The sequence below is a fragment of the Fusarium proliferatum genome (genome assembly GCF_900067095.1).
Source record: "Fusarium proliferatum ET1 genome assembly, contig: FPRO_scaffold004, whole genome shotgun sequence".
NCBI lineage: Eukaryota > Fungi > Ascomycota > Sordariomycetes > Hypocreales > Nectriaceae > Fusarium > Fusarium proliferatum.
The window spans coordinates 2056370-2069242 of NW_022194793.1; the positions used below are offsets into that span (position 1 = coordinate 2056370).

At 49.6% G+C, this 12873-nt stretch overlaps 4 protein-coding genes across 4 annotated transcripts; 2 read left to right on the forward strand and 2 right to left on the reverse strand.

The window, feature by feature from the left end:
* Positions 1–260: 260 nt before the first annotated feature.
* FPRO_04840 (uncharacterized protein) lies at positions 261–3580 on the reverse strand (the record flags this gene model as incomplete). The annotated part of the gene is made up of 3 exons (XM_031230394.1): positions 261–2334; positions 2389–3509; positions 3566–3580. 3 exons carry the CDS (start codon positions 3578–3580, stop codon positions 261–263), a joined length of 3210 nt encoding a protein of 1069 aa, XP_031080535.1.
* Positions 3581–4653: 1073 nt separating this feature from the next.
* FPRO_04841 (uncharacterized protein) lies at positions 4654–5437 on the forward strand (the record flags this gene model as incomplete). Its single annotated transcript, XM_031230396.1, has 3 exons — positions 4654–4799; positions 4857–5138; positions 5191–5437. The coding sequence occupies 3 exons, from the start codon at positions 4654–4656 to the stop codon at positions 5435–5437; spliced, it is 675 nt and encodes a 224-aa protein (XP_031080536.1).
* A 310-nt stretch (positions 5438–5747) lies between these two features.
* FPRO_04842 (putative KEM1-multifunctional nuclease) lies at positions 5748–10206 on the reverse strand (the record flags this gene model as incomplete). Its single annotated transcript, XM_031230397.1, has 5 exons — positions 5748–8272; positions 8320–9630; positions 9681–9990; positions 10049–10142; positions 10202–10206. The coding sequence occupies 5 exons, from the start codon at positions 10204–10206 to the stop codon at positions 5748–5750; spliced, it is 4245 nt and encodes a 1414-aa protein (XP_031080537.1).
* A 790-nt stretch (positions 10207–10996) lies between these two features.
* FPRO_04843 (putative Chromatin assembly factor 1 subunit c) lies at positions 10997–12614 on the forward strand (the record flags this gene model as incomplete). The annotated part of the gene is made up of 6 exons (XM_031230398.1): positions 10997–11033; positions 11115–11168; positions 11222–11255; positions 11335–11850; positions 11901–12386; positions 12440–12614. The coding sequence occupies 6 exons, from the start codon at positions 10997–10999 to the stop codon at positions 12612–12614; spliced, it is 1302 nt and encodes a 433-aa protein (XP_031080538.1).
* Positions 12615–12873: the final 259 nt, after the last annotated feature.

The window sequence follows — 12873 nt, forward strand, 5'->3', positions numbered from 1 at the left end:
GAGTCGGGTGTTAAATAGGAAAAAGCCTTTGTGATGGGTATAAACTTTGATCATCTTTCTACACCTCTAATGTCTCTCTTTCAACTCTTTCCCTCCCTATTTCGTGCCCCAAGCAGCCAGAACATAGGGACCTGTAGTAAAAATATGCTATGGCGCCTGAAACTATCTTAATTATACATAGCTATAGGGACCAAAACCCTTGACACCCTGTTCTCGTAGATAAACTCGTCATGTCATCACCGACGAAGACAGAAACAATCTTATACTGTCAAGTCGATTGACTGATCAACTCCGTCATATTGTGGTCCTCTTGGAGGTGACATGTCGTCCTCTATGCTTCTTACGACTGTCTGTTCGAGCTGAACAGCTCGCTGGCTGCCTTGAGATCCTGGCGAGGGATGCTGTCTTGTTGCTAGAGAGAGCAGCGGCGAACTAGCTCTCTTCACAGTAGATGAAGTGGCTGTTGGGGCCACGTCATCAGGGGAGTCTGGTAACGTGTGTACGAATTCAGGGGTTGAAGGCTGCTTGGGCGGCCGCTCGTCACGCAACCCTTCTGTGGTCAAACCAGAAGGAACAGGCGGTACGCTGTTGATAGGCGATGACCGAGCCGAATGATACACATCTCCTGAGCTAGAGGCCTTAGACTCATTACCCGAGTCCTCTCTGAGAGGTTGGACGAGGGATGGTTCATCAATTCTTTTGGACGTTGGGGACTGGCCTGGCCTCGTGGCAGAAGTGACTGCAAAGTATGAAGAAGTGGTTCCTGTTTGTCTAGCCGCCTCAATGGGCGAGCCACTGGCGCCGTTTACTGACGGGCTTGTTAGATAACGGCTAACTTGTGGTGTCTCTGGTTCTCTTCGGGGTACCTGTGGCGAAGAGGCGGGTATCTGTGGTGAGGAGACAGGGCCCCTTGTTGCTCTCCGCTGTCTCTTAATCTCCTTTTCTTTTTCGAGACGCTCATGCTGCTTCTCTTGACATTCGAAGAGGAGCTCCCTCACCTTGGCACGAATCCCAGGGGCGTTGATTTCCCATTCGGTGTCTTCTTTATGAAGAAGTCTTCGAACAGCCTCATCCGGGTCCTTCAGGAAATTTTCCATATAACCCAGGACGTACACACCACAGTCGCAGAAATTGTCTTGCATCGGAATGCCTCGGGCAGTCATGCCGCTGGGTAAAGTAGTGATCTCGAGGCCCTTCTTGTGTCTTGCTTCCTCAAGGAGATAGTCCTTTAGACACCTGCAGGTTGGTGCATGCGATGAGCCTAGCGAGTCGAGTGTAATTATTTTTGGATCGTCAAGGCTGGACTTTTGGTATCCTCCAGTTGATTGTCGCTTGCTCGTTCTGCCGGGACCCACTATGCTCGGCGTATGCTTGTCATCAGGCACAGAAGGGTTGCTGTCATTCATCGCCCGGCTTCTGGTTGAGCGAGTAACTTCCACATCTATAGACACAATGGGGGGCTTTGTTGCAGCAGGAGGACTCTCCGCACGATTCATTACTGGGTCATTATCCTCAACAATTATTGCATCTTGTGGATTCCAAGACTCCTTCTTGATGGTTGGTTCCTCTTTCACCTCTTGTTGCAGAAGACGAGGTGCATTATATATGATGGCCAGGTACCAGTGCGCGTTTTCGTTGACGGGAACAACAATGAAGTCGTATGACAGCAGTTCGACACGGGCGGTCCAGGCTTTGACCCCATCATAGTTGATTTTGGCGCGATTTGATCTTAGCTTCTCGAAGAAAAATGTACTAAAAATGTACACCTTCTTTAGGACCTCTGGTCGCTCCTTCTCAAGCTGGTCTTGTAGGTAGCGAAGATAAAAGCTGATAATGTTGTCGTTGAGAAATTCGCCTTCATCCAACCGTTGAATATCATCTTTATCGACTGTTGCCCGGTTCTTTCCTGTTGGAGGCCACACCAAAGATCTGTGCCATTTCTTCTCCCAGCCAGGATTGCAAGCCGTCCATGGTTTTGGGGCTGTTTCATGTTGAGATTGTGGAGATTCCCTTCTTGTTGAATGTCGAGTCCCGAGCCTTTGATTGCGAGCCAACCCTGTAAACAAATCATCGGTGTCGGGTGGTTCCATTTGCACGCCTTCTTTTGGCTCAGGGATGCTTTGCATTCCATCCTTAAGCTTCTTTTGATTCGAAGCAGGACGGCCAGGTGAGACAGGATCACCTAAGAAAGGATCTCTGTGGTGCTGCTGAGATCTGGAATTGTTGGCTCTGTGATTATCATCTGGTAAGAATATACCAGATGCCTTTGCTGAGCTTGTCCTGTAACCATCGGCCTCTTTCTTTGCGCAATGAAATGTTGCTTCCAGCTTGTCTCTTGGGAATTGTTAGTTTATCTTAGAAAGCCATGAAATTTCGACAAGCACTTACGTGCTGCATTCAAAGAGGCGTGGCAAGCCGTGCAACCAGTGGATGAAGAACGAGGCGTCTGTATCGCTCAGAAACCTTAGTGCGAGTTTGCCGCAAGAGAAAGATGCTCTGGCTGAGCGACTAATGAGGACAATGGGGCTATTAGTGTTATTATGTTTTACATCTTGGATTGAGGACCGCAAAACTTGAAGCCAGGAGAGGTCTCCGGTATTCTCATGCATGGGCTCAGCAGCGTTGGGACCAAGTCGAAGTGTGACTGGCTCTATATTGTCTGCTGGAGAGAACGAGTATTTCCCACAGACCGCAGCCTCTAAGGAGACCTCCTTCAACGCTGATCCCTTGTTAGCCAAGGTTTCACGCCCCGGCATGGCTTTTGTGGTTTTGAATGTGGTAGACTGTATGTCACCTCGTTGGGATCGCGATTGTGAAATTAGCTTCGAGAAGCTAGGCTTCTTGACTGTCTCACGGGGCGCAGGAGCTCTAGGCGCAAGTTCATCATCAGACTGCTCCGGTTGCACCTTGAACCGCTTTGGCGCACTCTGACTATATTCCGTTGCTGGTCGCTTTGGATGACAAACGACATCAGACGTGACGTTGGCGGGTGGCGGACCGTCCTCATTTTCCCTGGCTAATTGATCTGGGCTTGTAGGGGGGTGCGAAGTTTGAGGAGCAAGGTTTCGGTGCGCAACGGCACTCGTATCGTCAATCTCAATGGGTGACGAAGAAATTTTGGATTCGTGTCTGCGCCTCCGTCGGGTACGTTTCACGCTGTTGTGACGGTGAACATTGCGGTACTCTTGCTGGTTGCTCGTAGCTCCTGCAGTCCTACCAAAACTGATGATGCTTGAGCCATCGATAGTTTCGACCATAGAGTCTTCTCGGGTCAAATCGTGATACTTTTGCGGCGAGCTTTGCGTTTCTTCGTCTTCGATTGCTTCTAGCGGCCGGTGAAGAGAACCCGAGGGGAAGAAATGGGACAAATTCTTGTTCGATAATTCAGGCCCGGATGGCTTGACTCGCTTGTTCGGCCGGTCATATCGAGGTTCGCTGCCGTAGCTTCTTGCTTCAGTAGATTGCCCGCCCCCCATCGAGCTTCGTGGTTTCTGGTCATTGATCGCTCTCTGCTCCGAATATCAGTAACTAGGGTGTATCTTTGCAAGCACGGTGAAAGACTGACAATCCGTGATTTCATCTTCGCTTCGTCACCCGGAGCTCTGCCAAAGGTGTCAGCAGGAACATTTCACGAAGAGTGGACAAGGAGCCTACCCATAGTCCGGGAAAGAGTTGGCGGTGGAGTAATAGCGTGCGAGAGGGCTAAAGCGAATTAGAGCGAAGCTCAGCGGAATACGCAGCAGTATGGAAAGGAAAGAAGAAGAGCAATGCGCACTCCCATCGAGCCTTTTTCCTCCACTGGTCACCTATTGACGAAGACTGTGCGTGGGCCTCCAGCTTTTCACCCTGGCAGTTCACGATGCGGCAGCCTATGAGGCGGTCATCAGCAGCCGACAGATATCCGTGCAGCAGACAGCCGGGGTTCCCTGAGTTACAGTCAGGGTCGTCGAGTATGAAGAGAACAAATTTTCATGAGTAAAGAACAGAGATCTCTTGAATCGAGCATGTATTGTCTTCCCGGAGCTGCTGAATGCAAGTTTGAATGGACGCCTGGCGGTTTAACGAGACGCTCCACTGGCTTGGCTGGCTTCTAGTGGGGCTGCGCTCCAATTTAGTGCGACTTCGGCAGAAACTTGGAGCCCAGATAGTGATGACTTAGTACCTTGGGTAAGTGCCTACCTACTTTAGGCAAGGTATCTAGGATTACTGAGTTGTCAAAATGTTAGCCTCACAGGGTCCAATCTGATAGGGTTGAAGAGGTCCAACAGTTTCTACTATTTCAACATGCAATACTGAGAGTCCTGTATGTATGTTGGAACATGAGGGATTCCCATGGCCACATTAAACAATATTGGATGTTTATGTGTGTGTTGCTTCCTCAATGAGACCATCTTTACTGAATCCAGTCCAACTGAACAGTGGAGTTCATAGAACACACAGCCGCCCAATCACAAGGCTGAAATCTCACAGCTCCAGCGCTCACCTAACTTTCCTTAGGTACACGTCTCGTCCGTCTCAAAACGTGGCCAGTAGCTCCAACAACTCGAACACCAAGACGCGACATCGTCAACGTTTCTCCTCCAAGCTCCCCTTTTCTTTTTGTACAAAACTTCGAGAGCAAAAGCTGCAACTGCAGCTAATCAAAAGCTCACCATGTACAACTCTCTTACTCGTATTCAGAACACCTTTGGTTTCTTTACCACTGTCGCATTTGTGGTCGCAGCTTTTATCGCTGCGTCCGACCTCTTGGCTCCACGGGCGCCCGATGCTGGCATATTCCAGAAGACAAACGCTCAAGTGTATGTCTTTTTCTTCTAGGATCTAGCATTATATACTGACTATCTTCTGTCTTGCAGTGTGAAGGGCCGACCACACTACTACAGTTCTAAGAAGGAGGAATACGCCATCATACGATTCAACCTCGATGCCGACTTGAGGAGCCTCTTTACATGGAACACCAAGCAGGTTTTTGTCTATGTCACTGCTGAGTGGCCTGGCCCCAACAATTCGACTAATGAGGCTGTTATCTGGGACAAAATCATCACCAACCCCAGCGCCGACCATCTCCAGAACATTGGACCTGTTGCGATGAAAAAGCTAAAACGTAGTGCTGAGGGCAAGTCCATCGATCCTGAACGGTAAGATTCTCTATATCCACAAGTATTTACACATAACCTAAAGATATTATAGTGGCTTTATCGGCCTCAAAAATCAGAAGCCAAAGTATCAGATCACCCACCCCAGTGGAAAGGTCGCCGAGATAGATGATGTGAAGCTCAAGCTACATTACAATGTTCAGCCGTGGGTCGGTTTTCTAACTTGGGATCAGTCCCGGGATATCAGTCACTGGAGGGCTTTGAAATGGGGAGAGTCGCCTAAGTTCCAACTTCCTGCTCTGAAGGCAAAGAAGAAAGATAGTCCTAAGAAGAGCTACTAACGATAGACAAATTCTTTTGTGTTCTTGAAAATGCATTCATAGTGTAATATGGCCCCCGAGTCTTTGGCAAAGCCATGATTGTAACTCTTTGCGGGCATGATCCCTCTGACAAGATCTGTTCGCACTCGTGACTCTGTGACACAAGTATCTAGTTTTTATCTATCATACATTTTCACACCCACAACTTTTATCTCAACGCTGGCTATGTTTTAAACAATCCAAGCATTTCAACATCCTGATGTAACACACGGCATCATGAACAATCCATCCGTCGGCGCCAGGACAGGTATGAATCAGAACTGCGAGGCATCTAGCCTTGGGTTCCATCAGCAGCGGCTCCTCCGTTACCTCGTCCGCGGCTGGCTCCGCCTCGCCCTCTTCCACCACGTCCACGTCCACGGCCCCTGCCTCGGGGTGAGTCAAGGCTGGCTGGTGGCGGAACATTGCCATATCTCTGTTCCTGTGGAGCCTCGACCCCTTGGTGCCCATCAGGTCCTGGGGGACCATGATGGGTACCGCGTGCGCGACCACGACCTCCTCTACCTCGAGTTCCGTGCCCATTAGCGTCCTGACCTTGAGTGGCGCCATCGGGAGGGCCATTCCGGTAAACCAAGGTGCTGTGCATGAGGTTAGGGGCACCCCCACGAGCGCCGTTGCCTCGTCCTCGTCCAGGGGAGTTGCGTCCGGGTGAGTTGGAGCCATTCAAGGCTCCACGCCACCCACCACGAAGCGGACCAGGTGCCGGAGCATCCTTGTACTGTGTGACACCCACATTTGCATATCCACCGTGGGCAGCGAGGACTGGTCGTCGCTGTTGTGACTTGCTTGTGGTTGAGATTACTTGTTTGTTCGTGGTGTTCAGGACGGAAGAAGATGCCACAGTCTGTCCGCGGAACATCGGAGCTCTCTCGTTAAGCGTGGTGCCACTCATGAACGATGTGTCCCAGACAACATCTAAAAGCAGAGCAGTGGCTGTGCGGCTGATACCAGCGACAGTTCCACGAGTCGCGATAGGAACTTTTCCAGCGGCAGAGACGTAAGTGACCCGGTCTCCCAGGCCAAAGTTCTGGCTGCCGAGCACCATCTCAGCATCAGACGGCTTGAGAAGCGCCGAACGAGGAACGCTACGCAGTTTCTTGATCTCAATATCTTGAGAAGCAGCATGGATTTGTTCTCCGACATTAGCCAGGGCCTTGACAACCTCGGAGTCGAGTTGCTCAGCTTCTAAAGGAACACGCTCGAACTTGCTGGTCTCCTGCTTCTTGAGCCAGGCCACAATCTCCTTGACTCTCTGCGAAGCAACACTGGGGTCGTTCCAAAGATCGGTTTCGAGAACCTCACTCTTCTGAGGTTCCCTCTGGATGGCCGCAAAGAAATCGGGGAAGGCAACCATGTAGTCAGCAATCAACTTGATTGCCATGCCACTGAATTCCCAGCCCGTGTGAGACTTCCTTGAGTACCCCAGAACCTTAAGTTTTCGTCCTTCAAATTTCAAATTCAGGCCCAAATTCAGTCGAAGTCCAGCAGAATTGATAATTTGATATGAAGACGTAATCTTGCTTAGGACAAGAGGATGAATTCCTAACTGCTTGGCAACAGCAAAAGAAGGGGTGTAGGGGTTGGAGCGTTCTGCCTGGTGGATAATTTGCTTCGCAAAGTCCGGTTCCTTATTCTTCAGCATCGAAACAACGATCTCAGCCTTGTTATTGGCGTGGGCAGCGACTTCAAGGGGGCGTCCGTATGCATACTCTCCTAGGAAGAACGCACGAGTACCCCGCGGGAACTCTTCTTCGATTGGCAACGCCTCTTTTTCAATGAAGCGTTCATCTTCGTTAACGACTTCGTCAACAATGGTCTGCGCAGCATAGGTGCTTCTCAGGCTGGGATTCTCAGCATACTCTTTAATCAGGGCACCCTCCTCCGTACGAATGAGACCTTTCAGCATATGGACATATACCAAACACTCAACCTGTCCGATGGTGATTGCCAAGCGTTTGGCGTGCCAGTTCTCCAGGTAATCCGCCTCCTTGGCCCAATCAGCAGCCTCCCTGTTATTGTGGTCCTTCGTCACAATATCTTTGCCATTGTCGGCCATTTCGTAGCTGAAAAGTTCGTCTTGCACCTTGATGACTTTGGCTTCCTGAAGGAATGGGTATCCAACAAAGCATCGATGGCCTATTCTAGCCTTCCAAGTTTCTATCTTGGTACGATTCTCCGTTTCAGTCAGTGTGACACAGATGCTTGGGTTTCTGCTGTCAGCTTGGAACACATTTACACCGTACCCTTCAACGAGTTGGGCGGTATACGGAAGGGTGTGCAGCGAAGGGAAGCCGGCCAGTGCATCGACGCTTAGCAAAGCACCGTTAGTCAGGCCTGACAAGTATTCGAGTCCCTCCATGTCCGGAAGGTCGAAGATATTCTCAATACAACGACAGTTCTGGATCTCTGGGAAAACGCCAGGTAGTGGTGAAGGATACACATAATCGACTTCGGGGGAATATGTGAACTTCAGGGGAACCCCAAATCCGTTGCGAGCCTTCTCATCAGGCTCCAGCAACTCGTTTTTGGGGGCCATCGCGGTCAATAAGCGCTTTTCGTCGATGAAGGGAATCTTGATAACTGCTTCCCAGTCCATTTTCTTGCCATTCATGTCCAGTTCGAAGTCTCGTGGATAGAAGTCAATGATTGGAGAATCAGGATTCGTCATCAGGTCGTGGTAAACCTTAGGAACGATCTTCTTGCTCCGGTCCGGTAACACGCCCATGAGTTGTTCGTACGGCAAAAAAGGTTGGCCCTTTTTGAAGTTGAGGTCCGCACCAACTCCCTTGACGACATCTACGTTTTGTCAGCTACAAGAATTCATACACCACCGTACTACATACCTGAAATAAGTGGTGCATAATGGTACCCGTAGAACCAAGGCCATGATGCAATTCCCTGATAGTAGTAGTACAAGACCCATTGGAGACCCTGGACATAGTTCTCACAAAGCGCTGTAAGCTCCTTGTCGTAATTATCAGGTGCCCACTCTTCAAACTTCTGGAGATAGTATTTTGTCTTCCAGCCCTGGTACTTGTCTTGGTAGAGCTTCTCGTAATTCTTCTGAGCGTCTTCGGGAGTCAAGTCAATCACCAACGCCTTGTCGTACGTCTTCATTACCCGGTAGGCAGCTAGATTTCCCTCCTCTTCGTCATCATCCTCTTCGTCGTCGTCGGCATTATCCTTGACCTTGGGTGGGAAAGATACAATCAGATGACGGTGGCCCTCGTCGTCCTCCTTAGTGGACCACTGGAGGTGCATTGAATCAGCCAAATCCTGAACAAACTTACGATCAGCGGCCTTGAGACTTGTACCGAGATCCAAAGGTTGTTCTGAGCGTTTCGAAATATAGGGTCGAATCTTGTGTTTCCATAAATCGCGCTGCGCTGATGTGATTACCAGCTGACCCCCTTTGGGCGCTTTCGCTTCGGCGTTTTTGTTTTCGAGTTTCCTTTCCATCTGTTTCGACGCGAACCACTTTTCATCAGATACGTCGTTCTCGAAAGCATCGATTTCGGTCTTGGAAAGTTCGCCAAGGAGGCGCTGTAGTCGCTCCATGTTGATAACTCCATTCTCGTTGATGTATCCGTCGCATTTTGGGAGGATAGATTTGTAGATTCTAAACATTTTCGCCAAAGCGCCTTCATTAATGTGCAAACTCGGTAAGTTGGGCAAGAAATCGTTCCCCACGAAGAACGCCATCAAAATAAAGTCATCAATGACTCTTTCTAGATCAAAGGGAAAGCTCAGGGCCCCATCCTCTTGAAGCTCCTGGAATTCCATCTCCAAATATTCTCTGACTATGCAAAGATGAAGCAGATAGAAGTTCTGATGCTCGAGTTCTTTGGACTTGGTCTTTGACGCCCGTCCGAATGTAACCTCCTCTCGGAGAAGACAGAAATGAGGGTCATGGCTGAGCAGACCGAGCATGATTAGATCAGCATCAAGACCATAAAGGCAGTGTCTGACGTTCTGGTTGTAGTTTGGCTGGGCTTTAGCATTTCGAATATATTCCATGATCTTGTGCTCTCCCTCGCCGGGAACTTCGTGGCCGGATAGCACAACTTCACAACCCTGCCAATCTGTGTCCTCGGACACCTTCTTGTTGACGAAATACCTCAATTGCTGGGATAATTTTGCCATGAACTCCGTGCCTGCGACTTATCAGATTTTGTCATTAATATTTCTGGTGAATTTAACATACCGGGGGTGATGCAGTTGCTGTCAAAAGGTTCCTCTTTGGGAATCTCGACACCTTCCTTGATGGCCTTTTCACGGGCCTTTTCAGCATCGAGGGCAGTCCTAAAACGCCGAGAACGTTGCTGGTTCATCTTGGCTCGCGGCGCAACGCCATCAATAGCCATGAAAAAGAGTTGTTTGGGTTTAATCTTTCCAAACAAATGTTCAATGTAGTTGAATATGCGAATGAACATTTCCTCCTCGCTGAGACGGAACGATACATCCTCACCCGCATCTTTATGGGTACAGTTATGTATGATACCATTCATGTCGAGCTAGGCGACGGTCAGCATGCATGCGTAAAGGGATGACAGGAGGCATCGGACGACGAACATAAAGGCAGTCGAATTCGGGTATCCGATTTTCTGCGATGAGTTGAGAAATGGCAGGATATCGTTCTGAGAGCCATCTGAAGAACTTGGGGACACTACGACGAAAAGAATCAGCTATGGGAGGTAAAGATAAAGGGCGACGAGAAGTACTCACCCCATTTTGACAGGTCGTGGACAGCTTCCAGTCCACACAAAACGTCAAATATATCGAACGTGATGTTTTATTAGTAACAGACCCCTAAGAAACTAGGCGGGAAACGTGGAAAATCCTGTAAAAAAGGATCGCGAGACAGGAGAGTAAGTCGACGTGGCGCCGAACAATCTTGTGAGCGGATGGTGCTATAGCTGAGCGGTTAGACCTCAGCAAGTGATACTGCACGATACTCCGTAAGATGAGCCGTATCGTAGGGCACCGTCGAGTTGTGACGGTCTATGAGGTAGAAGGTGAAGGCGAAGGCGAACCGTGTTAACGTGAAGTCCAAGAGTCATTGAGGGAACCCAGGACCTACGACGAGATGGTGGGGCTCTGGACCTGTGATGGAGGGGCTCGGTGATCTACTTCTGCAGTACTTATAGGCCTCTCTGTTTTGCGTGACGCTTGGAGTACTACCTATGTGCCTTACCCGCTACTCCCCACTGCCCGTGAGTCAATTGCCCGTGGCACCTATGGAGGTTGTGGGGTATCCTACCTAGCCACAAGGATCTTCCACTCGCTGTGGCTCACCGTTGCTAGGTACTGTTTGTCACTTTACGCGCGACGCGACCTGGGGCACTTTTCAGCCTTCCTGGTGAACTACACTCATCGTCCTCAGCCGTGCACACAATTTCTTACCACCAACGATTTGCTAGGTACCTACCTACCTACCTTGCCTCTACCATTATCTTACACATTTCCTTCACATTCTAAACAACCTCAAAATAGTCAACTCAGCAAATAAGAAAAGTTATCATGGCACCTGCTCAATCTGCAGAGCGCGATGTGGACAGTGAGTTTGCCCTTCACAAGCAAGCAATTAAACTTGCCCATAACCGCAAACTTGCAGACATAGTTACTGACATTAATGCAGTCGATATGACTCACGAGGACGATGATGATCAGGGCGAGCGCATGATTAATGAAGGTATGGAGAAATAAATGACAAGAATATGGACTAACCGTACTAACACTAAACAGAGTACAAGACATGGAAGAAAAACAGCCCGTTCTTGTATGACATGATTCTCGGGCAAGTTACAGGTCTTTGATCACTACCACGAATTCTTGATCTAACATTCATCTTCTCTCAGCACGGCTCTGACTTGGCCTACTCTGACGGTCCAATGGTTTCCCGACGTCAAGGAGCCAGAGGGCAAGAATTACTCAGTTCACCGCCTCCTACTTGGCACTCACACTTCAGACGAGAGCCCCAACTTTCTTCAAATTGCCAATGTTCAGATTCCAAAGGCTGTAGCGCCCAATCCCAAGGACTACGATGACGAGCGAGGCGAGATTGGTGGCTACGGTAAGCCTGGTGATGTCGCTGCTATCAAGTGCGAGATTGTTCAGAAGATCGAGCACCCCGGAGAAGTTAATAAGGCTCGATATCAACCTCAGAATCCTGACATCATCGCCACTCTTTGTGTCGATGGCAAAATCCTTATCTTCGACCGAACCAAGCACCCTCTCCAGCCCACTTCCCTCGGAAAGGTCAACGCGCAGATTGAGCTTGTTGGACACAAGGCCGAAGGTTTCGGCCTGAACTGGAACCCTCATGAGGAGGGGTGTTTAGCGTCTGGTAGCGAGGATACCACAATGTGTCTTTGGTAAGTATTTAACACTGATACTCAGAATGCTCTACTCATACTGTGCTCAGGGACTTGAAGACCCTTAAGGGTGATTCGAGGATCCTCAATCCTTCTCGCAAGTACACTCATCACACTCAGATCGTCAACGACGTTCAGTATCATCCAATCTCAAAGAACTTCATCGGCTCTGTGTCCGACGATCAGACCCTCCAAATCGTCGACGTACGTCACAGCGAGACCGCCAAGGCAGCAGTTGTTGCTAAGCGCGGCCATCTTGATGCGATCAATGCTCTGGCGTTCAACCCCAACTCGGAAGTGCTCGTGGCCACTGCCTCAGCCGACAAGACAATCGGCATCTGGGACCTCAGAAATGTCAAGGAGAAGGTCCACACTTTGGAAGGCCACAACGATGCTGTTACATCCCTAGCCTGGCACCCGACTGAGGCCGGTATTCTAGGAAGTGCCAGCTATGATCGAAGAATCATCTTTTGGGATCTTTCGCGGGTTGGCGAGGAGGTGTTGCCCGACGACCAGGATGATGGCCCCCCTGAATTGTATGTCCAGAAACTGCCAGGGCTTGATTACAACAAAACGCTAACAAGTCTAGACTGTTCATGCACGGTGGCCATACAAACCATTTGGCTGACTTCAGCTGGAATCTCAACGAGCCTTGGCTTGTGGCAAGCGCTGCGGAAGACAATCTGCTGCAGATCTGGAGGGTAGCCGAGTCCATTGTCGGTAAGGACGACGGCGACTTGCCTGTCGATGAGCTCGACCGATAGGTGAGGTGGAAGTTCGTGGAGAAGTTCCGGTCTTCATAGGATGAGGAGACGCAGCAGCTCTGGAGGCGCTGGCTTCAAGAGACAGATGCCACCAGCATCGAGGGACGAGATAGTTATCCTAGTGCCAGATGTACAAGTACTCAGAGGGGGCTTGAGGCCTAAAGAAAACAACAAACAAATTATTCACATATCTCCCTGGGCCAAATAAAATGCTTTTTGTTCGTCAGTACTCCAGCTCTGAGCAGTGTCGCGAATTTCC